The sequence below is a fragment of the Sander lucioperca genome, chromosome 1 (genome assembly GCF_008315115.2).
Source record: "Sander lucioperca isolate FBNREF2018 chromosome 1, SLUC_FBN_1.2, whole genome shotgun sequence".
In the NCBI taxonomy this organism is placed as follows: domain Eukaryota; kingdom Metazoa; phylum Chordata; class Actinopteri; order Perciformes; family Percidae; genus Sander; species Sander lucioperca.
The window spans coordinates 39,016,173-39,042,154 of NC_050173.1; the positions used below are offsets into that span (position 1 = coordinate 39,016,173).

Sequence of the window (25,982 nt, forward strand, 5' to 3'; positions counted from 1 at the left end):
TGGAGCACAGGGTAGATGTTCACAAAGCACCCGAGGTCTACTATCTCAGGTTTCTCTGCCCCAGAGGCGCAGTCTCTCTCTACTGCTCAGCCTCCTCTCAGATGTGATCTCTACTGCCTCCATATTGATAGAGCTCCGTTGCCATACCAACCATGCAAACTGGGAGATTTCTAATCCCATTGTTTGGCCAAGAGGTCATCCATCTCAGACTCAATGCATTGTTACAACAAGCGGAGTGTGACACAGCATAATTTCTCCCACATGTGTGAATGTATCTGCACTCTGTGGCCTTACTTATCAGCTGCCTGACTATAGTGTGACGCCAACAGTGTGCAGGCGATGATGTCAGTATACTGTTTAGTGTTGGCACGTAGTTCGCACTGCCCTTTTCATCTGTGGGCAGGGGAAAAAATAAATACATATTCAAACATTTCACTCGCTCCCTACACTGCGAAGGTTGATTTATTGCACTAAGTATAACTAGTGTTTGATAACAATGCCAAACGTATTCAGAAAAGAAATTCATTTGGAATGTGAAGATAGATACAAATGGAGTAAGATGCAGTCATCCTCCCAGCAATGTCTTTTCTGTCTTAACAAGCAAAGTTGTAGTTTGAGAATTTGTTTTGCTATGTAACACGTGTATAATAGGGAGTCAGATTAAAGGAGTGCCCATAGAAATAAAATGGATAGAAAGGACATTGAGGTGTTTGACGTGGTCATTTGACTAGCACAAAATGGCGATTTTTATTAGTTGCCATGGTGACAACACACTGTAAAGTGTGTCGCAGCTCGCTGGGAGGAGGGCGGGCCAGCGCAACTCAGGAGATGTTTTCCGGAGCAGTGGGGAGTGAGTAGGAGGGACCGTTAGACCCAGCAGCAGCGGGTCAGCGGGCCGTTAGTCTATATCCACTACGTTCCACTTCTGGGATTGCTCTGGTGCCACCGGAAATTCCGACGGATGTCCCTCTTTTCGGCCTAGATGTCCTGTTACCTTCTGCTTTCTTTGTGTAAGACCTTTAAACTCGACTTAAAGTCGATTTATGAGGACTATGGTTAACTGCTCCTCAGATCTCTGCAGGGTAAATCCAGACAGCTAGCTAGACTATCTGTCAAATTTTTGGAGTTTTCTCTTGCACGACTAAAACAACTTTTGAACGTACAAAGGTTCCAGCAAAACAAGTTCCTTCCCAAGGCTATTTTTCAGCAACACCGTGCCTCCGTCCGTCGCTTAGTGCCACCCAAGACGACTGTGAGGAAATGCCAATAAACCAGAGCACGATTTTCTCCCATCGCGGAATGCTGTATGGACTAGCCAGACCCTCCTCCGCAGCGCTGTGAAGGAAGGTCTGGCAATGCAAGACTAGTGGACCGAACCAATGCTGCATGAAAGCACGGTGGAACCAGCAAGCCCGCCAGCCTGCCAGCCGGCCAGCCTGCCAGCGGACAGCCGGCTAGTTAGTAAGATAGCTTGCTAACTCCATGCCCACATGGCACACCGGAAACTGGAAACGAGCCGAACAAAGTTGTCATCTGGCATCTGGCGATAGCGATGTGACAACAGTGTGTGGATAAAACATTTAGTTGTTAAATTTGACTCATTTAGCGGCTGACTCTCTCGTGACATTACTACTCCACTTGGTTAAAATCGAAGCGGCAGAGGATATGACATCCTGACTTTTAAACCCTCATCTGGATAAAACAAAAGAAATGCTGGATTTCGTATAATGCAACTTGATAGTGTTTTTCACGTAAAATGAGATGACCCTTATGACATCATCTGGTTAATTTTTTCAAACTTTGGAAAAGCTCTACTACAGCCACAGAGGACATTATTGTGTTCACAGGCTGAGTAGTACTCCTCGTGATGACTAATCCTCAGTGGAGTCCTCCTTTAATATAAAACTAGTAATAGATCCGTTGTTCCTTATGAGATTGTTTGGAAACAAAGTGTCCCTGTGTAGTTCCTGTAATCCAAGAGAATAGTTAGTTTAGAAAGTAGAATAGAAAGTTAGGACACTTTAGATTCACATTTCAAATCAAAATCTGACACATCAAATACTTTATACCTAACTATTCATTTCAGCTTTCACAACATTTGTAGCTTCAACCAAGTAACTCAACTCACCTCTATTAAAAATCAAATACTTGCAGTACACCACCTGCTCCCATCAGCTGCATTTGGGTCGATAAAAAGATAGATATCACCACCCAGTGGTCATTTGGTATCACTACACACTCAAGACGACTCGTTTAGAGCTGTGACACTGTGGCAGAATACATAGAACTACATAGGTATGCATATTACAGAGGCTGTATGATATGTTATGTGGCATGTAGCCTTTCTTCTTCCCTGCCACACTGCAAGCTAAATAAAATAAAGTAAAAAAAAAAAAAAAAAAACGAGGGCAGGATTTGTGTGTCCAGTTCCCATACATGGCTAGCGCAAAAGCACATCAGGACACTAAACTTGCCCCTTGAATGACTTAAAGCTCCAAAACAACAGTTGGAAGTTCACCTTTCAAATCAGAGCACTGTCTAAATGTTTAGTGAGGCAATGTACACTGTTGGGTCAACTCATAAAAACTGACACCCTTAACCACCCTAAGCATTGCATACAATCCAGGGCCGCTGAGGTAAATGTTTAGGTCCTTGCAATAGGGAGGATATTTCCAGTCCTTGAAACTTTAAACACAGCCCATATTTCACTGTCAAGAAACGACGCGGCAAACGAGAACAGGGTGTCTTTTAACTTGTGTGTATATCTGAGACGATGAGGCCTTCTCTGCTAACCTGCTTGTTGAATGTTTTACCACTGAATGTTTCGTCCTCTTGCACGGATTCTTCATCTGATGCTGTGCCACAAGAACGTGTTCGTCATTGTGCCACGATTTTATACTACTTCAATGTAAATAAAAATATATATTGATAGACGCAACATGTAGAAAATACAGACAAAAATATTTTAATGATAACAAGATACATCTGACTTCATGAGTCGTAAGATATTTATAGGATCATATGCTCAATGTCTTACAGGTGGGTTACAAACTTCTAGACCATGTTCTGTAATTTCAACAGGGAAAGCAGAGTCTTTGTGCTAAACGGAGAAAAACATGTAACATGGTGATGGAGCACTAACAATACCGGAAACATGGTTAGTTTTATTTTCCTCTGAACACATAAAGAAAAGCCATTCAAGCCACTACATTATTACAAAAAGCCATATCAAACCTAATGACAAGAGAGCTGAACAGATTGTCACTTTACACACATACAGTACATTCTCAATAGGATTAGCTTATGTCTCATGGTGGGATGTCACAGGAATCCCAACTTCCACAACAGAATAAAAAAAAACAAAAGCCTGAAAAGCCTCAATGATGATTCAAACCCTCGGAGCTTAAAATAGTCTTTGAATGATTGGTATTGGGAGAAAAACACTGTGAATACAACAGAAAAATAAAAGTGAAAAAAAACAAACATTAAATGAGCCTCAGAATCTGAGCAGGTTTTTCTTTTTGCACCAATCGCTCCCCAGCATGTGGTGTAATGTGCTCACAAACTGCACTTCCACAGCTAAAAGCGTGCGACTGGCCTGAAATGGTCAAAAAGCCTGTGTTTGTGACCTAAAGGAGAGAACGAAGAGGAGTACTAGGAGAAGTTAAGATGGAGTGAATCATCACATTAAAAAAAAAAGTTGTCTCACTCCATTTTGCTCCACTCCTCTCTGCCTCTCTGTGTTGCTGGCTCTTGGCTGTGACCCAGAGGAATTCTCTGGTGGCCTCGGTAAATATAACATTTAGAATAACAGCGCCAGAGCCCCCGTGTGTGGACTTAACCCAGTTCCTGGTTACTTGCTGCGTTGCCTGTGGCTCTAACGGGTAGAATAACAGGCCTTCATGTCTCTCCTGACCTAGGTAAGGAACCAGAGAGGAATAAGGGCTAATTTAGAGGGGCCAGAGATATCGAAAGTTTCTGTCAAGCCTCTTTATTGCCCACTGGGACACCACAAAAGGATAACATTGATCTGAAGACGGAGCTCAATCTGGTCCTAAGGAGCAAAAGGCTTGGTTTTACCATACCAGCGTTGGTGAAATGAAATATCCCAGTAAGGTCTGATTAGAGGGTGACTGCTCTGGTAACCCGTTTTTTTTTCCTAACTGCAGCGGTCCAACACAAACTGAAAATCATCCAAAGTGCAAAATCTAAGACTTCTGTGGCTCAACATCATCGTAAAATAGCTCAACATTAAATCTCCCCCCACGACACAGTATCGTCCATTCACCTAAATCACAGAGAAGCGGTCACCGTGGACAATTACAAGTTTAGGCACCTTGATGTGTGTGATTTTACACGTGAAAGGACTTGATTGAACATCCTCTCTTTGCTGCAGTTCACCGATACCTAACAGTTAGATGGAAAACCAACTCAAAAAGAATGTATAACAATTTGCCAGTTCGATTCTTAAAAGAACAATGACATCTCCTGAAGCTTTAAACATGACATGACTCTGTAATGTCACTGAGACACAGCTTCTGATTAACAATGAATGAGAGCGACGTGATACTTTTTGCATCACATCAGAGTTACACTCATACTCGTGAAACAAAACAGGTCCATGTTCGTCTCCCATTCATTGCTGCCTAGACAGCAGTGCTCGATGACATCAGAGATCAGTCTTGGTTGAGAGACTTATCAATACATACACACGTGAAATAACTGTCCATATTCATAGTATTACATTTGCATCCTCTTTAGAGTGGATTTTCACTTTAAGAATGCACAAGTTTGTTGGCTTCGTGGCCATCATGCACTACAATTCATATGTGCCAGAACTGGACTTGAAACCTGTACAATTTGTATTTGATCATCAAGTATCTATAATTATAATACACATTCCCACTTTGAAACAAAAATGGTGTATGTTACATATCTACAGACCAATGTGTGATGGGTGCAATACTGTGAAGGGAACAGACAGCACACCATATACTATGTCATGTATAGCATATCAGTATTGCATATTGAAACTATATTTATACATGTTTATATAAATATAGATAAGTATATTTCTATGTACATTTTGATACTTCAACATTGCATACAGAATAAAATAAATAATACAAATATAATCAAATCGTACAGTAAGTATGATTTGAGAAATGCTATATTAGAGCCAAAATAGTCCTAACAGCTGAAATAATCATGATAATAACAATTATTATTTAATTTTTTTAAAAATCGTGGCCTACAGTCTGGCATAACAGTACAAGCTACACCACAATTACCCTGCAAGTGTACCATGTGGGACTGCTGGAATGACTAGAGAGGGTGGAATAAGGACGGGAAAAGTTGGGCTTGTTTCCTTCTGCTCAGTCTGTCTGGGAATATGTGTGTGGGTGGGTGTGTATGGGTGTGTGTGTGTGTTGTGTGTGTGTGTGTGTGTGTGTGTGTGTGTGTGTGGGGGGTGAGTGGATGTTGTTGTGTGGAGGTGTGCATAAGTCTGCAAGTGTGGTTTTTAAACGTTGTAGGGGGGTCAAAGGTCGGGGCAGTCTCCTGCGCTTTCACCTCCGGATGTCGGTGGCCTCGGGGTCTTCCTGCTCAGCCACGACTCCGGCCTCTGGACTCTGGCGGCGGGGTCCCTGACTGCGATTGCGTGGGTGAGCGTTGAAGCCAGCCTTAGCGGGTTTGTCCTTGTCACCTTGCCGCGGAGGGCGAGGGTGCTCCGGTTCAGGGTGGGAGGGCAAGGGGCGGCGGTGGTGTTCGGCGGCGGAGCCGGCGGGAGACGGGGCGAGGGAGGAGCATAGGCTCAGGCTGTCGCACAGAGCCCCCCAGTTCTGCTCGCACTGTAGCCGGACGCTCCGTGTCAACGCCTCCTTCACCTCCTCTCCGCAGCTCAGAAGAATATTCACCAGCTCCACATATGGGCTGGGCAGAGAGAGGGCAGAGAACTCACATGAAGCTTGTGACTTCATGTTTGGAAGCACAAAACATCTAGGTCTAGGAAACGACAGGAATGAATGGGATGGTACTATTACTATACATGGAAGAACAGAACTGGATTAAACTGGCAGAAGAGTCCAGGGAAGGTAAACAATCAGAGATAAAAGAGAAGGGACAGGCTAGAGAAAATATATCCAAGCATGCTGTCCAGAGCAGCCACTTACCCTTTAGGGAAGAGATCTTGGAAATGGATCATCTCCACCATGACGGCCACATTCTCCTTAGCAGCAGAGCACAGGTTGTGTTTGATATAGCACTCTCTCTGGAGCTGAAACACCATCTCTTTAATGGACACACACTTCCTGCTGATACAGCTGAACTTGTGCCGTAGCCCATGCGCCATACATTTCAGAGCATCCTTGATGAAGGACTTCCCCTATTAACACACAGAGACACAACTGTTCTCAACACAAAGTCCCTTGAAGTTGTTGAAACCTGAGAGTTCACACATCAGACAAAGAAACCCTGTTGGCTATGACTGTTACTTTAACTTCTATATTACTTAAACTTAATAGTTTGGATACTCTGAAGATGTTGTGCACCTGTTTCAGCAGTGTTCAGGAGTGTATGTGTGGTTGCGCTGAAACAAGTGTTAACTATACGCTTTAAATACAGAATGGGGTGATGAACTTCTGCATGAATAGCAGTACATTGTGTTATTCTGCTGCTGAAATCTGCCAACGATTCCTAAAATGTGAATATGTTAAAACCCCAGTCTGGCTTGGCTTGGCAGGGCTTTAGCCTCTGTATATATGGAAAGGGAGATAACTAGGCATCTGGCCAACTGGCTCCTGACCTTTGGTCCTATAACTGTACTATAAGCACCAGTCCACTCAGAGGGAAGTGAACTTCCCAAGAGAGGAAAGAGATTATGAGATTAGTGTATGTAAGTATGATCGCACTGCTAGGAAAAGTGATATGTTTTGAGGTATGCAGAGGGAACTAAAAAGCACAAGTTAACAAATCTGTCCATAGATGACGAGTGTGCAGCAGTGAACCAGTGAAAAAGGAAAAGGAATGTTGCCTCTGGTTACACCTTTTTTTTTTTTTTTTTTTCAAACACACAGACTAGACTAGTTTAGTACCTGAGAGTCAAATTTGCCAGCGTTGTGCAGGAACGTCATGCAGATTTCCTGTAGCCCTCGTATCTCGCAGGAGTTATTCTCAAAGCACTCAAACACACCACAGCCGACATCCCCTGCACTCACCAGGCAGTGCTGGATCTCAGCTGGAAAGAGAGAACAGGTTAGGGGGAGGGACCTTATCATCTGTTCACAGCACAGACAGCAGCAGATTGTTACAGGCGTGTTGGCAATGAAGACCGTACGGCTTGAAGGCACAACTCCGCTTCAGATTGCTGCACAAATCACGAAGCTGATGTGGCGTATAACTATTTCCACAGACACAGGCGGTTGCTCGTGTGTTCATGACCAAGAGTCCGAGAGAGAAAAAGGATGCAGGGCGGGTGGAGGGTGGAGGGGGGGGTGGGGGTGGGGGGTGGGGGCGAAGTCTAATTTACCAAGCTGAGGGGTTCCTGCAGAGGAACACTTGGTGACAGATATTACTGTGTCATTCTGCGCCACAATTCATCTGCACTGCCTAACATTGAGATGGGATGGTGCATTGCAGATACAACCTTGACTACTTGTGGATGAAACACAAATGCAGTCCTTTCTATTGTCTGTCAACTAAATGTGCATCAACAAGTCTCTCGTTATTGCATTCAAGGATAAACTGAGATTGCACTGAAATGACAATATTTAAAAGGTGCATCATTAGCTACATGAGAGGGTACAAAAGCAGCAATGCAGGCAAAAGAAAAAAACTTGGGGAAATATGAAAGTATATGTCATGTGAATACATAATATCAGCTCCCATACACCACTTGCTCGCTCTCAAGTGTCCCTTTCTCTTTACTGTGGCCATGAAAGACAGAAATTACCATGTGAAAGTGAAGGTCTCTCTCTTTTAACCCCAAATTGCTGTCTATGAGCATATATTATGAGACCCGTCACAGAAACCTGTCACAGACAAACTGCTGCTTAACCCTATGTGACATCGTTTTACTCTTATGTTAATATGGCAAATTGCAGGTTAGGTTGGCAGCCAACAGGCCATACACAGCTTGGCTATGAGAACCCAACTGTTGACTTAAGTAAAACATAATTACACGCGTGGTTTGCCTTGAAGATGATTACTGTTGGGCGTAAGAAAATTTTTTCTTCAGTCGGAAGTGCGCACCAGTTGCGCAAAAAAAAAAAAAAGACAGCAAATAAAGGATTGAATGAGACTTATTAGAAATCGCACTTTGTCAACAAAGACCCTCTGTTGTGGGGGGGGGGGGGGCAGTATTAGGGGGAAAGGGAAGAGCTTCTGCGGGGTTTGTATGCACTGAGTTGAACTTTAGTGCGCAGGAAAAGTGAGCCGCTGTCAGCAGTGCTTGTTTTGGCATCACGGGAATGTGCTTGGATCGTACGAGCTTGGCTGCAACGTGCATTGAATTACACAGTGGTGTTACCAGGGTCTCTGCTGTGAAACCTTCATTGGAGTGTTTCCCAATGTTACAGTGTGGAGGCAAGATAACAATTGCCCTGTAATATTCTGACACAGGTTCACACGGTGGGTCGCAAGTCATGCGCGAGTACGAGGAAAAATCAATCATAAACGACGTTTCAGAGAAAAGGACAGCAGTCCAATGTGGTGTTAGCTCTTTGATTTAATTAGGCGAAGACCCGTTTGTCTTTTTAAGGTATTTAAAAGCAATATTTCCCGAAAGGATTGGTTCAAGAAATACACTCCTGCTCGCCTTCAGCGCTGACCAACCAACCACGCTACTACAATCATTACTGCTCTACTAAGCTGCTTAAACACATCACTCAATATTCATTTGAAGAGATAGCCTGGACAACATTTGCAAACCCCATATTTCTTCCAGAAAACCCCTGAAACTGTTACGCGGCACACGCTTTTAGGCTCCACCATGCAGCGCGCACGCACACCTAGATGCCCTGCCGTATTCATTACCTATTACCTTGTGCCATTCTATTAATAGTTTACTCACATATTGGATTTCTGTCTGAGAGTATTTACAAGATATCGTCTCTCTGAGTAATTCTGAGTAATCGAAAAGGGTCACTCTTTCTTGTGCACCATAGCCGGCATTTAAGTTAAAAGCAGCGGATTGCTCAAACCGTCCCCAGTATGGTTTAATTTGCAGGCACAGAAAACACGTGTACGGACAAACCCCGCAGGAGATGTGCGAGCAGTTGCATCAACCAAGAACCTGAACGTTCATATCTCTACTGACACTTCTAGTTCTTACCTGTATTCTGCAGGGAGAGGCGTCCTTTCTGGCTCGCAGGCTTCTCTGGGAGGCTGTCATGGATATCAATATTATCCGATCCTACCACTTGTTCAAGCACTGACAAAACCAGCAGCACCACGGCCAGTTTGACCAACATTGCGTCTCCGACAGTGTGCTCCGATTCCCAGCAAATATCCGGCAGTGTGTGCGCGCGCGCGCGCGCGTGTTTGTGTGTGAGTGTGTGTGTGTGTGTGTGTGTGTGTGTGTGTGTGTGTGAGAGAGAGAGAGAGAGAGAGAGAGAGAGAGAGAGAGAGAGAATGAGAGAGAGAGTGTGTGTGTGTGTGTGAGAGAGAGAGAGAGAGAGAGAGAGAGAGAGAGAGAGAGAGCGAGAGAGAGAGAGGTGAGAGAGAGAGAGGTGAGAGAGAGAGGGAGAGAGAGAGAGTGAGTGAGGGTTCGCCTTGGATCAGTGATCAGCGCAGCTGCAGCTTGGTGTCTTTTGGGGCAGCTGTGGGACTGAATGCATGAGCTGGAAGGGATGCTGCCTATATTTCTCAGAGCCCCGGGTGTCAATTCGGATGAAGGAGTTAAGCAGGTGTTGTCGGTTGGGGCTTCACAACCAATGAGAGACGCAGACATCCACGTCCAAGGTTTAAGGGGAGTGTCTAGTGGAAGTCTTTTGAAAGTCCCTTTTTTTTTTTTGCAATAAAACTGGCGCTATAAAGCAATATTCACGAGCAAGTTGACAGTGACAGTGAGCTTTCGCGTGATCAAGCAGTGTTTCACAAACCCATATCTACACAAGTCAATCATACAATGTCCAATATAACTAGTGGACCTCCAATAACACACATATAGGCAGTCTTTCAACAGCTTTTATGCTTTGCATATATTGCAAGATAACTTACAATTCCTGTTTGTTTTTGCAGCAGTGGAAAGTCAATAGAAAGTCTGTTTTTGCCATAACACTGGAGCACTTATTTAGGCTACAAGGCTAAGTAGAGCAGTATAGGATCAAGAAATACCAAGCTTGCCAACAAACTGGAGAAAATTGAAGCTATGATGTCCAAGCGCTCTACATAAAATAGGCTTAGCTTGTGGCTTCTACTAAGTCATTAATAGTTGTAAGGTAGTAATTAAATTCAGTACAGCTTTAAAGATGTCTGTAGCCATTGCTTTGGCAGAAAGTAGGTGAAAAGTCTGCTATAACAGCAACACTCAATGAATGAATTATACCATTGTGCAATCAATGTTATAATAATACTTATACACAAACAACAGGGTGTCAGAACTCTCTATGATAGTCTATATTGATTAACTTGCAATATTTACAATTTAAAGCGCCTAAAAATAGAATGCCTTTAATAACTTTTTTTATGGGGAAGTGAATATGAAGGGGTCTGTTACACAATGCCCAGTTTAGTCTGTGACAATGAGGTCTGCTAACCACAGGGAGTGATCTAAGAATAGAGGACCAACCATTGGCAGGGTTGCACATTTGGAGACCTTAGAGGAATCTTTTTCAAGAGCAACACTTGGATGGAGGATGCCATGTGGGAGCAAGAACATAAAGTCTCTGTCTTCAAAATGTTTCCAGCGAGCTAATGGTGTTACTACTCTCAGGAAAAGGCCCCTATAGGAGCCAGTGGTGCGACGCAGGTCAGCATGTCGCTGTGTTGCTCATCATGCCAGAGAGCCACGGGGGTACAGGAAATGGTACCGATGTCAGGAAACGACTATCAGGGTGCAGGGTGGGCATTTGCACTTGGGTCCCAAGCCTCTAGGGGGCCCAGTGCTTCTGATTGTTCCTTCCTTTTCTTATTTACAACATCGCAGGAGAAACTTCCAGGCACTCATAGGCCAAACACATACAGACAAATACAGGCAATTCAGCCAATTTTCACCTAACCTGCATGTAAATTTACGAATCCCACTATAGCCACGCCAAGACCCGCCCTACGAAGCAGCTCGATTGGTTGGGGTTAGGCATTTGACCTTGAGTGGTTAAGGTTAGGATATCCGATTGGTCAGGGGATAGGACCTGTACAAATGGGGTTACGTTACCTTGTGTAAGCATGGACGCCTGGCCAATAAATGCTACTGAAGGGCGGGTCTTGGCGTGGCCATAGTGGGTTTCATAATATCCCAACCTGCATGTCCTTGGATTGTGAGAGGAAACTGGAGCAGCTGGAGGAAACCCAGGGAGTCATATACATGTAGATGACATGCAAACTCCAAAAAAAAATGGTTTATTTGGTGATGGTTTATTGTTAAAATGGTCAGGTTTGAAACAGACTTCAACCTTCATCATAGTGTGGCATTAATAATGAGGAAAGATGATGTGGTTTAGTGTCTGAGTGGGATTGGTGGGGGTGTGTGGAGACCCAACTAAAACTCAGACCCTGACACAAATACATTATGCCACTGCTCAGGCGCCCCATAAACGAACATGGGGAAACGATTGGCTGTGTGTGTGTGTGTGTGTGTGTGTGTGTGTGTGTGTGTGTGTGTGTGTGTGTGTGTGTGTCTGCCTGTCTGTCTGTCTATCAGTTTAATTGAGGTTTTTAGTCAGTGGAATGAATTTTGGAGAAGTCACCACAGCTGAGAAATGGGAGGTATTTTGGCCAGGAGATGGTGCAGTGTAGGAAACTGCAACATTTCAATATTCCCATTATATTCTTTTGGTGGACTTTGTCTTCCAGGATTTATGATGATATTGTCTTAATTTTGTATTCTGTCCTCATGATATTACACTAATACAAATATTAGTTTTGATAGTACGGTCTAATCTTACTTTAATATAATATAGCATATAGCATCAATGATCTCCTCAATAAAAAAAGTTGTTCCAGTCTGTGTGCCACACATTGGCTTAAGCTTGAGCACAGAACGGAAATTGCAATGCAGCAGTATTTTCAAAGTCCACTGGATTTCCAGCAGGCTCAAACAGGAGCGCACCGTCGCGCGCGTCTGGAGATGGGCTTGGAGCGTTTCCAGTTGTGCCTATACCACAAACTGGAATCTCCTGCTCAATTCATGTCTGTTAAAAGCTGCCCACGCTGTGAACACACCCTCGATTTTGCCCAATCAGTGTGCTGCAGTGGACCAGAGTCACTGCTGCCTTCTGGTGCTGCATTCAAGTCATATGGGAAAAACTGCTGGAGGTCTTCAAACCGAGACTAACAACCTGAAGGGATTCAAGCATTAGCTATAGTTATTAAGAGACTTTAATATTCCTCTTATTAGCATATTTTCTAGCATTTTAAGGCACTTAGCAGACATTAGTGAGTTATTAGTGTTTCACTTCTGAATTTCACTTAATTAGTAAAACTGCAAATTAATCTTTTCTCTGTATTAAACTTCACTTAGCATTTTTGACAGAAACAAATCACTCAAGGTCCACTTACTAGCTTTTTTCAGAATCACATTCATATTTCACAGTCTTCTTCAGTGGATGGAGAAAGCTTATCTTGGGCACATCTCAACATATCTCCATGACAACAGAGTAATCCACTAAGGAACAGCTGATAAGTGGACCTTGAGTTTTATTTTGTCAAGCTACAGTTTCCAAAATCAAGAATGCTTTACAGTTAGCATATTTTACTTTGTTACAACATTTAAATTCAGTTAAAGTTAACCTAGTAGTTTTTGACCACTAGTGCTAAAGAGCAAGTGAAAAAAAAAAATGGGTTTGTGCCATGCGCCAATATGCCAAGAGACCACTGTATTGGGGGAAGAGCAGTATTAATTATGTGTCATGAAGGCATGACACCTGTTTGCTTATTAAGCCATTTTAATACTGCTCTTCCCCCAGTATGGTGGCCCAATGACATCATTAAAAACAATACGTCTTATTTGTTCACAAGAAAACTCCACAGGACACCTTTAAAGGTGCTGTACTTGATAAAAAAAAAAAAAAAGGGGGATTGCCTCCACACGGGTCTCACAGACCATTCCAAACCCATCTCATCCTGACGCTTTGTGACGGCCCTCTGCGTGAGATACTGACACACAAGGCACTCACATGCACTAACATGCACGCACTGCCAGACCGGCTATCATACAAAGAAACAGAGAAGCGTGGATTACAACACACACTTCATTCTCTGCTCAAGACGCTATTACTCCACTATATCTTCACATGTTTTTTACTGCTATATTAAAGGAACATGCAGACTTATTGGGACTTTAGCTTATTCACCGTATCCCCCAGAGTTAGATAAGTCCATACATACCCTTCTCATCTCCGTGCGTGTCGTAACTCTGTCTGACGCCCCCACTGCTAGCCTAGTTTAACACAGACCCTGGAGGTAACCGGCTCCATCTAGCCTACTGCTCCCAATAAGTGACAAAATAATGCCAACATTTTCCTATTTACATGTTGTGATTTGTATCGTCACAGCGTGTACAAATAACAAGGTCACATGAGCAGTGTTGGGTGTAACGCGTTACAGTAACGTAACTACTTTTCAGGTAAAAAGTAGTGTAACGCGCTACTACTGAAAATTAGGTAACGAAACGTAGTTCCTTTTTCAATTCGGCCCAACGTTACTTTTCCCAGGGACAGATTTGACAGCGACACTGCCTTCTCAGCTGCGTGCTCACAAGCTCCACACAGGACGTGACAGAGGCTGGTAGCAGAGCAATCATGGCAAGTGAGAAGCAGCCAAAGCTAACTTTTGAGAGCGTTTTAAGCTTCATGGCTTTTTGCTAGACGGCGCTCTGAGCCAGGCAGACACAAAGCGGACAACCTCACAAATGGATGCGGTGGAGACGGCCTCATACATACACGCAGCGGACCGCTGTGGACTTGTGTCGGTTGCACGGACACAGAAAAGAGGCTGCATGTGTCTACGACAAGGACCATCATGGCTGCGCGACCGGTACAAGTCGATACAGACATTACATAGTATACGCTAACACCGTGTAACGCCGATGACCTGCTGATGTGGATTCAACCCGCGCTGGACTTATTCATAATGAATCAGCCGTCACTCTGCGAGTAGAGAATCCAGCCTGCAGTGTAGTTCAGACACTTCACTGATAAACCAGAGATTGGCTTTATGGTCAAAGATAGTTTTTGTATAATTAACTTCAGTCTCTGCCAGAGACGCCTGCTACAACGTAAAAGTAACGAGTAAAGTAAAAAGTTACTTTTCATAGGGGGTACCTAAATAAAGTAACGGATTACTTTTTTAAGAAGTAATGAGTAACGAGCAAACACTACTTTTTAAAAGTAACTTCCCCAACACTGCACATGAGACTGTGCCATCTTCTAACCGTATACATACTGGGAACTATATTCTCAGAAGGCGAAGCACTGCTACTGGGGCGGAGTGATTAGCGCAACACCTGAAAAGCACCGTTGTTACTCTCTGCTCCTCACCACAGCGCTTCTCAGGTGCTGCGAGCAGATCACTCCGCCCAAGTAGCAGAAGTTGCAGTGCTTCGCCTTCTGAGAATATAGTTCCCAGTTTGTATACGGTTAGTAGATGGCACAGTCTCATGTGACTTTGTTATTTGTACATGCTGTGACTATACAAATCACAACATGTAAATAGGAAAATGTTGGCGTTATTTTGTCACTTATTGGGAGCAGTAGGCTAGATGGAGCCGGTTACCTCCAGGATCTGGGCTAAGCTAGGCTAACGGTGGGGGCATCAGACAGAGTTACGACACGCACGGAGATGAGAAGGGTATGTATGGACTTATCTAACTCTGGAGGATACGGTGAATAAAAAGTCCCAATAAGTGAACATTGAAGCGTGTTCCTTTAATGTTCTAAATATCAAGTACAGCCCCTTTAAGGCTGGGGACCAAGAAGAGTAAGCAGGAAAAATGAAGTGAATTGGCGAAATGTGGAGAAAAGTGGTACCATTTATATTTACTACTTCACTTGAATGCAACACAAAACGCCAAGCATTGGCACTGGGAACAAGAACATTCAGCGGTTTGACTGACCAAATGAATGAACATCGTGATTTAAAACTAAATTCACAAGTTTTAAAATAATCACGTTTTCCAGAACAGCTTGCAATGAGTGAGCAGGCAGCAGCCAACTGTGTATTTTGAAACATATCTATAAACATATATTTTAAGTATGTTTATACAATCTTACCTCAACCTCCACATAATGGATATCACTATATGGTATATGGTACCATCAAACACTCAACAGATGATTTTATGGTATTAGTATAACCTGTTAGTGGCTATTCTTTCAATCACATCAAATAATTGTCATTAACAGATGAAGCAAAGACATGTCATCCAATAAAAGTTGAGTTTAGGTTCTGTAAGTGTGTCAGGGTGATGTTGCACTTTATATGAAGACCTTTATATGGTGGCCCTGAAGGGCAAAGCACAACGGAAAACAGAAAACACAAGAGCAATTTGCAAAACACAACATTTCAGAAAGCACTACAACATTTTGGGCAGTGGTGGCCTAAAGGTTAGAGATGCGAGCTTGTGACCGGGAGGTCGTCAGTTCAATCCCCAGACTGACAGGATAAAATCTGGGTGGGGAAAGTGAAAGGACCACCACTGAGGTGCCCTTGAGCAAGGCACTTAACCTCCAACTGCTCCAGTTCCAGTGGAGCTGCTCAGTGGCCAGCAGATCAGACTGTGGTTGTACTGGGCAGCTTCCAGGTATGAATGTGTAACTGTGTGAATGTGATCAGGGCGTTCCTGCAAAAAGAGAGGCTGCCTAAATAAAGGTTAAAAAAAAAAAAAAAAACATTTCACAAAACATAACAGCAAAAGAAAAAACAAAACGGCATTGGTGAGACTCAAACCAGAAAAGATAGGTACCTATTGGTGGACAATGATTTCTCCTTGTTGACTAGATGTCTGTCAATCTGCGACAAATAAAACTACATCTTCTTTTGGATTTCCGGCAGACTGGAAGTCTCGCAGCACACTGCTGCCTCGCACAGGTTGTGATGGTAAGATTAAATAAAACGTTATCTATCCCGAGGGAAAGCGGAAACTGCAGTGCAGCAGTTGCAATACAAAGTGGAAACAGGCTCCTACAAGTGCATTGCACCATCAGTTTAATATTTTGCACCCTCAGTTGAAATTTGAATAATAAATGCCAGCACAAGGTGGTTAGGCACACGGACTGTGTGGGCGTCTCTATACATACATTCTATTTTGGTTCATGTATGTGCAGCAGCGCAACGTGCAAAAGGGCTGGTCGAAGGTGAATATAGATCAGCGGGTGTGGTAATTATTAAATACTCTCCGTCACATTACTGGAACAGCTGTGCCAATCAGTTAAACGTGATAATACCAGCTCAGCAAACGGAAACCTTTACCTCAGGAAATGTCTACATATGTGTATATATATATATAGATATACATACTATATATATATACATACTTTTATATTTGCACTCTTTGTATTTACACTTGTCCCACTTTGTATTGCAACTGCTGCACAGCAATTTCCCTCAGGATAAATAACATTTTTGTCTTATCTTATCATCCCAACCTGTGAGAGGCAGCAATGTGCTGCAAGGCATCTGCCAGAAATCCAAATAAAGAAGAAGGACTTTTGTTTGTCGCAGACTGACAGACAGTGCATCCAATCAGCAAGGAGGAATTACTGTCCAATACGTACCTACCTTTTACGGGTTGAATTTCACCAAATGTCGTCGTGTTTTTTTCTTTTGCTGAAATGTTGTCGTGTTTTGTGAAATGTTGTGTTTTCCGTTTTGCCATTGCGCTTTGCCCCACGGCCACCGTACCTTCAGCCTCCGAACACTTGTCATGTCATGTGTTGAGGTCACTTGGAAATTTGAACACAACGCAGAGCTTTCACTGCCTGTAATGACAATTCTGTTGCATCTTAAGTGCGAGGACTGTCGCACTGTTTGGTTGCCTCGGATGGTTGCGTGACAGTTAAAGTGATATGTTTATTTATATTTTTATATTTAATATGTCTTGTGTCAGAGGTATTAAGAATCTGTTTCGTGTATATGTTGCGTAAAAAACATTTGTCTCCTTTTGCTGACACTGTCCAGAAAATAGACATGTATGCTTTGACAGGAGTAACGTTCATTTACTTTGACTGCTGTACTGTAAACATACAGAAAGCAGACATGTGTTCTGAGTTGGGACCCCTGGGGCCCTGGCAAGTGATCAACCAATGAAACCACAACAGAGAGGCCAGGCTGGGGTGTGTGTGTCTGAGTATGTGTATTTGTGTGTGAATGGGGGGTCACTTCACTGGGAGGGAGGGTTCTGTAACAGCAATTAATGGTACTAGTTTACAGACTCCTTATAGTACTTTACGGGAAGCGTGTGTGTGTGTAATTCGGCTAAAAGTTCAGGCTCAGTTGTGGAAAGCTGCTGGACAATAACTCCTGAGTGACCCCACAGAGACTTCAATAAAAAAATGTATAGTTCTGAGTTTTTGTTTGTCAAATGAGTGACAATAGGGCAATGTTCACACTGCAGGTAAAAGCAGCCCCAATCTGGTATTTCCCCCCTCAAATCCTTTCAGCGTGAACAGAAACTAACTTGATTTTACATTTCCATACATCTTTCTTTGTGGTCCTTGATCCGATACATACCTTATAAGTGGAAATTGTGATTCTGGTAGAGCTGTAATGGAGGTGTTTGACTGCATAATTATTTTTGAAAAGAAATTAAAAATTTTGCCTCCATGCCAAAAAACAACAACAATAAGGTTCCAAATGGTGTAACCGGTGCAAAAAGTGATGAGTAAATAAACAATGCAAGGTAAAGAGGAATGGTTTGATATTTTGGGAAAAATAAGAAATGCTTATTTCCTTTTTTTTTGCTGAGAGATGAGAAGATTGATACCACTCTCATGGCTGCCGTTAAATGAAGCCAGAAGCTGGTTAGCTGAGCTTAGCGTAGCGCAAAGGCTGAAATGCATCCATGTTGAAAACACGGAGAAACAGCTAGTCTGGCTCTGTCCAAAGGTAACACAATGCACATTCTAGCCTACTAAATTATTTTGTATATTAATTGTTTAATCTGTACAAAAAGTTTAAAAACAACAGGTTGTGGTTTTACCAGTCTTGTGCTAAGCTAACCGGCTGTTAGCTGTAGCTTCATATTTATCGTACAGAGATGAGAGTGGCATCAATTGTTTCTTCAATTAATGTTGAATTATTCCTTTAAAACTAGCATTTATGCAACATTAAATATATGTGCCAGTTTTGCACTGAGCTCGACTGTAATTTCTGCAAAAAAACTTCTCACTTAAGAATGCCAGGTGTTTATTGTTATTTGGCATTAAAGGTTTAGTTCAGGCTGATACAGGACATAGCCATAAAACATCATGTGAACAGCAGTAAATCGAAGCTGAACAATCCCGCAGTGTGCGTGAGAAGGAAGCAGTGAAATATCAAATACCAGAGTTTTCGAGGAACCTGAAGATGATATCTTACTTTCTAAATTTGGCTCAGTTTATGACTGTGTGCATTTGTGTGTGAGTGAGTGTGTATCTGTGTGTGCATTTTGATGGTTTCAGTTGAAAACTTTGTATCTCCTCAAAGTTGACTTGTTGGAGCCGCATTTAAGAAAAACATGTTTGTTTTAGCAGGATGACAGTGCATGTTTGGCCTCATCCAACAGAGTTTTATGAGTCCAAGGAGTTGAAAAACTGTCTCAACTGAGTCATTAGGGAGCATGTTAACTTGATGTTTTGCACTGCCTGTTTGTGTACCACAACAGAAAAACACGTAATTTCGTAACATTGAGCTGCTAAATCTTTCTCTCTCTCCCCCATTAATGCACTCTTTGGTGTGTTAGCTCACCTGACTCGTGAAAAGAGAGGTTTTACTGGCCCAGCTCAGCAGGCAAACTCTGGGCTCTGATTCCAACCGGTGTGAAAGCGCCACATCTCAGACCCTCACTTAACTTGCCTCAAACAATGTGCTATTATAGAGTTTGCTCTGTATGGGTTATACTGCTAGAGCGCTGGCAGATTACAAAGTGCTCCGTCTCATTACTGTCCATATAAGCCTGCAGTCCTCGCCAGCACAAAGGAGTGATTGAGTGATAAGGGGAAAGAGATGGCCCATAGATGCCCATGAGAGCCCTCACCTTGGCTGTTCTAGCCTCGATGATGGCAGAGGTGATGTCATCATGGCTAGAGACACAGGGGCCGACCCCTCTGATAGGTGGGCATGCTGGGACAAAAGAGAGCAGCTGGGACACAAAGGCCCCATTTATTGAGAGTGAGACATGAGGCCAGAGCGGACTCCGTGGGTGGCACATGGTGTCATAGCTGCTGAAAAGACCGGTGAGCAATTAATCATCTGATTCAAAAACTGAGCAAAGGGCTTATTATGTAAGGTCAGTTTAGACAGCATCGACAGGGAGCCTTTCTGGGTTACTCTTCTATTTGATCACACTGATCCGCCAAAATGTCTTTATCCCATAATATTGGGTCCAAGGAGGCTATATTTATCATTATGGTCAGGTCCAACGATTTGTGCAACATAATATGACACACTTACCCCTCATTAGAGATGAAGGGTCCTTTGTGGCAGCCTGACAATCATTAAAACTTCTACCCTAGCTTGGCTTGTTTACTCTGTGGTAATTACCAGGTGATTGTGTAGCCTGTGACCCACATTCAGAGTCAGGTCAGCCAAGACATGGGGGATAATTGACAATATTCAGAGAAGTGCACGTAGAGAAAGAGTGTTAGAGTGGCTAGTCATTTGTTCCTGCCTCATTAGACTGTGTTAGAAGACAAGCTGGCTCACAGTATTCTTGTAATGGAACAATACCTCTTTCCACTGTAAGACCAAAATGTGGGCTCTGGTGTGTAAATGTGTTTGAGAGGGCTTATAGCAGCCTTATTCATCCATCTATGCATTCATTTATTCACTTGCTGGTAATATGGAAAATAAATGAATACACTGACTGTGTATATGTCTTCGAGGTGAGCTCATTTGACCCGATATAGCCTCTGAAGCATTTTTGGACCACATGGCTCTTCAGCTCCACCCATTTCACCTGTCCAAGTGAGTACAACACTTCTCCTGGCAGCGCTCCTACCATGACGGAAACAAGTGACTGACTGCCTCCGTAAAACAAACACACACACACACACACACACACACACACACACACACACACACACACACTCTCTGCCCCCCATCTTAAATCTTTCAACATATATTTTAGTGGTCCAGGGACAATTTCTATCATCATACAAAATGATATTCATGTATGTATGAATATGATTTTGCAAATCTGCTTATGCTATTCAATGTGTTTATTGTGCGATTATCTCCACAAAGCAACACTGGCCACAACACAAGCAATAAAAGCTAATGCTAGACCAACCTGTGAAAAACTAATAAGGTGGCATGCCCCCAACATCACTAAGGCTGCCAATGAATTTGGCAGTGCTCTCAAATTTCTGTCATATAAGGCACTGTGAGGTCTCGGCTACGCTATGTGAATCCAGGTCTGAAGAAGGTAGACCTCGTGAGTAAAGTTGGAAGCAGACACAACTCTTTCCTTTTTCAAAGCAAGAAGTTAACAGCTTGATGAAGCCTAAAACGTGGGACTCAAAGGACTGACTGTGAAAAAAATACAACCAGTCCTTGCAGGTGAGGGCCTGTAGTGGGAATTGTGAATTAAGCTGTGTAAAATGTTTGCCTGATTGCAGCCAAATGTAACAGTTGTTTTTGGTTACATCATGCACTTTTAAATTGTGAACCAGTTGCTAAAAATTAGTAAAATTACTATGTTTTAGCACCAATACCTACATTAAAAGTAACAATATTCAATTTTTATTTCACCAACTTGGTTTCATGTTGGAGTTATAACATTAGGGGAAATATCTAAACTCTTATTTGTGTCTGTGATTATCCAGCACTCGTCAGACACATGTTGGACCCTGTAAGACTATGCATTAGTGAGCAATAATAACACTTTAAGGCAGCTCATTAGAAAAGTGTTATTTGACATGTCTTGAATGGAGAGCAGTTTATATACTGGCGCCTATGTGTACGGAAAACACCATTGGTTATAATGGATAGTTTAACAGCCTTATATAAGACTACCTATCTGTAAAGAATAAAGCGTTTTATTGTACTGATGAGGAGTGCATTTAGCTTTTTTTCCGTTGTTTGGAAGGGACTACTTTTTGATAGCGATATAAATAAAGCACATGATATATTTAGAATAGTTGAGGTTAATTAGCCAGCACTTGAATTAGTGGTTGGGTCCAGATCAAACCAACATGTCACAGATGCTTGTGACATGAGGTTACAATTCTGGGATGTTTTGGGCTATTTGTTGTTTATGATGTGTGTTCTACAGTTAGGGGTAATTGATTGCTGTGATGGTGTGTGTTGGAACATGTTGTATTTTTCCGTAAGGCCAGCGGCTGAGAGGGGGCTGTGCTGCTGCAGAAGATGAAAAGTTCTAGGACCGTCCAACCTTAGCAGGAATTCCCAGAATTCCAGTTCCTAATTATGACATCCGTGGAACTGAGGCCCAACTCCCCCCCTCGCCCATCACCCCAACACCCATTACAAACACACACTTGCGTTAACACATGCACGCACACACAAACACGTGCACACATTCCAATTACCCCTCTGCAAGCATCATCACAGACAAGACACAAAAAGTGACAGGGAAATGGATGAAGAGCCTCAGAGCAGAAGAAAGAGTAAGATAAGAAGTCAAAGAAAGAGGAAGGAGCCTGTATGTCAGAGAATGGCTTGAAGTTGACAGTTCAGTCATTGCTATTTCCCTTTCTGTCTCTGCAGGCATTTCAAAGGTATGGCCCAGTTCCTGGAGGTCTTTGGGATTAAGTAACCGTTTTTTTTTTTTTTTAAAGGTGAGGAAATACATTATCTCCTCATTTCAGGGTATAATACTTTGTACATATTAGCTTAGCAGCTTTTCTTTAATACAATTACAGAAGTTGTACAGTACAACCCTGGAATTGGGTGGATGTAACTGAAAGTAGATGACATTTTTGGTCTACTTTTACTAAAATTAAGCTCCAAGCATTCGTTAACAGATGCTTGCGACACATCCTGGAAATTTACTGGCCTAACACAATTACAAATGAAGAGCTCTGGCAAACCACACAACAAGAACAAATTGAAACTCAAATCAAACGCAGGAAATGGACCTTTTTCACAGCAGACATCTTGACTCGTCATAGTAGGAAAAGCACAGCTGAAGTTGATAACCTTAACGATGGCTCAATTCCATCAAGTGTCCCAGTAAGCTATTTCAGTGAGTCAGCATGCACAATACCAGGGCCTCTCCTAAGTGGAATGCTGCCATCATTAATGGTTTTGAATACACCTGTGCTTTTCCTACTATGACATGTCAACATGTCTGCCGTGAAAAAGGTCTATGGGGCTAGATCGGGTACACCTTAAGAAAACCACCCTCCGACACGACCAGACAGGCCTTGGAACCTGGAACTCACAAGGAAAAAAAAAGCCAGGAAGACCAAGAAACTGCTGGAAAAGGTCTGTCAAGGCAGAACTCAAGAAAGCAGCAACATCGTGGAAGGAAGCAGAGAAGATCGCCCAACACCGAACCAGCTGGAAGAAGTTCATGACTGACCTATGCTCCCCGAAGAGCAAAAGTCAAGTAAGTCTTCACTAAAATTAACAAACTATACTTTATTAACTGATCTTGAGCTAATAGCCTAATCTCAGTTGTCAGTATAGTGCACACTGCACGCGCAATACTTAAAAGGCACCCATACGTTTTCTTTACTTTAGTTAAACCTACAAGAAGTAATATTTTTGGCCACTTGGGCGCAGCAGAAACAAGCTCTCAACACAACACTAAGATATTATCACCTTTTAACTTGATATGGAGGACTTGTTAGCAAACAGTTGACTATTTGCGCATCCAGCAGATATAAAGATACATTAGCATTCATTTGGAGTCGTGTTTCTGCTCACCCTGACAAGTTCAAGTCCAGTATTCACTCTCCTTTTAGCACTGTTTTTGGCCTCTAACAACTCTTGAGGGGAATATCTGGCTCATTAGCTGCTAAATGCTCCACTATGTTCACCAGCGAGTCTGTCCTGCAGTCAGTCTGTCAGTGAACAGTCTGTTTTTAGAGCTTCTTTGCTAAAAACAGCTGTGTTCTGCGCCCAAGCAGTGAGAGAGAGGTATGAGTTGGGGGCCAGAAAACAAAACAATGAGCTGAAAGATGCCATAATGCTCTGTAGAGATGAGGGGAGTCGCAGAGGCAGGTGATAATTCTTTGTGACCCCTTTCACATACAAGTATAGTCATGTTAGTATGGAAATATTGCCAATAGAAGAAATAGGAAAAATATAAAAATTTCTTAAAGCCTCTTGCTCCCACATTTCCCATCCACATCAAGCAGCATAGGGCTGGTTAACTGGGTTGTCAGCCTGGCTTTACGTACGCCCCTTGATTTCATGGGCCAGAAGTGCTTCGAGACACAAATTCTCTGGTGTGAGTCGTGGGAGGTACAAACTGAGCACGGGTGTTTCTGTTTGCTCTGTACATTTTGTTCTTTGGGGAAATCTCACTGATTAAGTGCTACTATTTTGACAGTATGTCAACTGCTTGGCAGCTCTGTAAACAGCAGTGCTGACCAACATGTTCCCAACCTCATCCCAATGCCGTCTGAAAAAAAAGGTCAGGAGACTGCTTATTTTAATGCTGCTGTCAGACTGAAAAACTGTAATGAATCGTTTTAATTAAACCCCATGAAGTGCCCTCTCTTTTTTTCTTTTTTAATGTCTCTTCTGAATAAATCTCTGGTGTGAGCATCAGTGAGTGTGCATGAATTCTCTATGACACAAATATACCAATTCCTAAAATGCATATGTATGTTTCTTTATTTTTAGGATCGAGCCCCTGGCCAGACCACTCTGTGAGTCGCTGTGGGGATAGAAGGGCCCTTTATTAGAGATGGCACACAGGGGTCCTTCATAAGGCCCACATGGGCACTTTATAACATCTGACATAAGCATTTGAGAGTGTGGTTACCAATGCTTGTGGTTGATGCATGGCTCACTACTCACTTTCTCTCCCCTCTCCACTGCCCTTCAACCAAGAGAAAGGGAGAAAGAAACAGACGGGGTAAACATAAAAGCAGAACACGGAGAGAGGGGAAAATCAAAATCTAGTGATGCTGGACCATAAACACACAGAAGCAGTTGGATAAACATCATGAACTTCATATAAAAGCTCTGAGGGGGCTTTCGCTAATAAAAAAAAGCTACTAATCATTGTAAGCCAATGCTATATTAGCATCAGAGGTGATGGCTGACTTTAATAATGTGTTATAAAAAGCAATTCCCAACGCTGTGGGTGTTTTCTGATCCTGTGCCCCTTTCGGCATCTTTGTCACTACTTTCCAGAAAGAAAACAGATGGCCGTCCATTTCTGGTCTGACAACTCTTTGGCTAAGGTTTGATCTGGTTCATCTACTTGGTTAAGGTTAGGGGAAGATCATGAATTGGGTTAAAACAAGGGTAAGTGTCACAGCCATGCTCGCAGCTCTGGGAGACTGAACATAGCAGAGCTTTGAGTGAGATCCTAACAGCATGAAACCATGTACACAATGAAAATGACAATAACATGCTGATGTCTAGCATGTTTACCATGCTCACCATCTTTGTTTAGTGTTTTAGCATTTAGACATTTGCTAACTAGCACTTAGTCTGGATCAACAGAAGCACATTTTCAGGATAATTGCCACATGTCCCTCACCTTCCGCTCTCTGTGTGTTGCCGTTCTCAAACTCCGTTCGCCTCGGGAAACAACAAACTTCGAGCTAGCAAGCTACACGCTGAAAATGGCAAGTTTTGAAGAACATTTAGATCATGTAACAAGGCAGGCCTGCTTAGTCCTTTTCGGGGAATGGTTAAGATTTACAAAGAATATGTTAACAGCATTTACTATCTAACTGGGATAGTAAATGCGATTGGAGAGGATTGCTATGGACGAAGAACACACGGCTATACACTGGTAAGAGCAAACTACGTTTAACCATGTATCCAGCTAATTTCATTGAGCTCACTTTACTGTATTGTGTGCCCAGTTAACTTCATTTAATATTTTATGTGGTGTTTTCTTTCTCTGCAACGCAAGACTAATTAGCACTAAACACAAACTATGCAGTAGATCACCAAAGGTATTGAGGTCTACCCCCTAACTGACCTTTAATGTCAGTACCAAATTTCATGACAAACTATCCAATATTTTAGTTTATCCAATAGAAATATCTTTAGCAAATATTGTGTCAATCTATCTAGTAGATGTTAAGATTATTCTTTAAATAACTGAAAGGTCAAAGGATCACCAAGGTCAGAGGGCTTCATCCTCTGGGGACCATGAATGTCTGTACAACATGTCATGATAATCGATCCTGTATTTGTTGAAATGTTTAATTCTGGACCAAAGTGGTGGACTGACTGACCAATGGACTGACATGTCCTTCTCTAGAGCCAATAACGTCTTGGTTAAGGTTAGAAACATATTGTCTCTTCCCAAAGAGCGTTTGCGGTACTTTAACAACATCACGCTACTTCCACCTTTGCTTCTGACAGACAACAGTCATAATTCACACCGCCACACGAGGTCCATCTCAGAAAATCGTAAACATAGGTCATTTAAGGCAATTGAACAAACAACCAGTGTTGTAGTTTTCAGTCTC

General features: G+C 42.6%; 1 protein-coding gene and 1 long non-coding RNA gene across 3 annotated transcripts; one reads left to right on the forward strand and one right to left on the reverse strand.

The window, feature by feature from the left end:
- Positions 1-5,442: 5,442 nt before the first annotated feature.
- Positions 5,443-9,605, reverse strand: stc2a (stanniocalcin 2a). 2 transcript variants are annotated; one of them, XM_036004110.1, is made up of 4 exons: positions 9,068-9,309; positions 7,092-7,234; positions 6,171-6,382; positions 5,443-6,003 (listed from the first exon to the last, which is right to left on the reverse strand). In XM_036004110.1, the coding sequence occupies exons 2-4, from the start codon at positions 7,128-7,130 to the stop codon at positions 5,568-5,570; spliced, it is 687 nt and encodes a 228-aa protein (XP_035860003.1). In that variant the 5' UTR covers positions 7,131-7,234; positions 9,068-9,309; the 3' UTR covers positions 5,443-5,567. The 2 variants fall into 2 exon arrangements, with proteins under 2 accessions (XP_035860003.1, XP_031175451.2); XM_031319591.2 differs by lacking the exon at positions 9,068-9,309 and adding an exon at positions 9,329-9,605 and having other exon boundaries at positions 5,568-5,931.
- On the forward strand, positions 9,400-24,706 carry LOC118495568. Its single transcript, XR_004898025.1, has 2 exons — positions 9,400-9,539; positions 24,169-24,706. It is a non-coding gene; the product is annotated as an uncharacterized LOC118495568 (long non-coding RNA).
- Positions 24,707-25,982: the final 1,276 nt, after the last annotated feature.

Excerpts from the sequence above, each read along its gene's own strand:
- stc2a (XM_031319591.2), bottom strand. The coding sequence starts at position 9,467 with ATGTTGGTCAAACTGGCCGTGGTGCTGCTGGTTTTGTCAGTGCTTGAA. Across the intron at positions 6,383-7,091 it reads CTGGCAAATTTGACTCTCAG|GGGAAGTCCTTCATCAAGGA; the intron begins GTACTAAACTAG and ends GTGTGTTAATAG. Across the intron at positions 5,932-6,170 it reads CAAGATCTCTTCCCTAAAGG|CCCATATGTGGAGCTGGTGA; the intron begins GTAAGTGGCTGC and ends CTCTCTGCCCAG.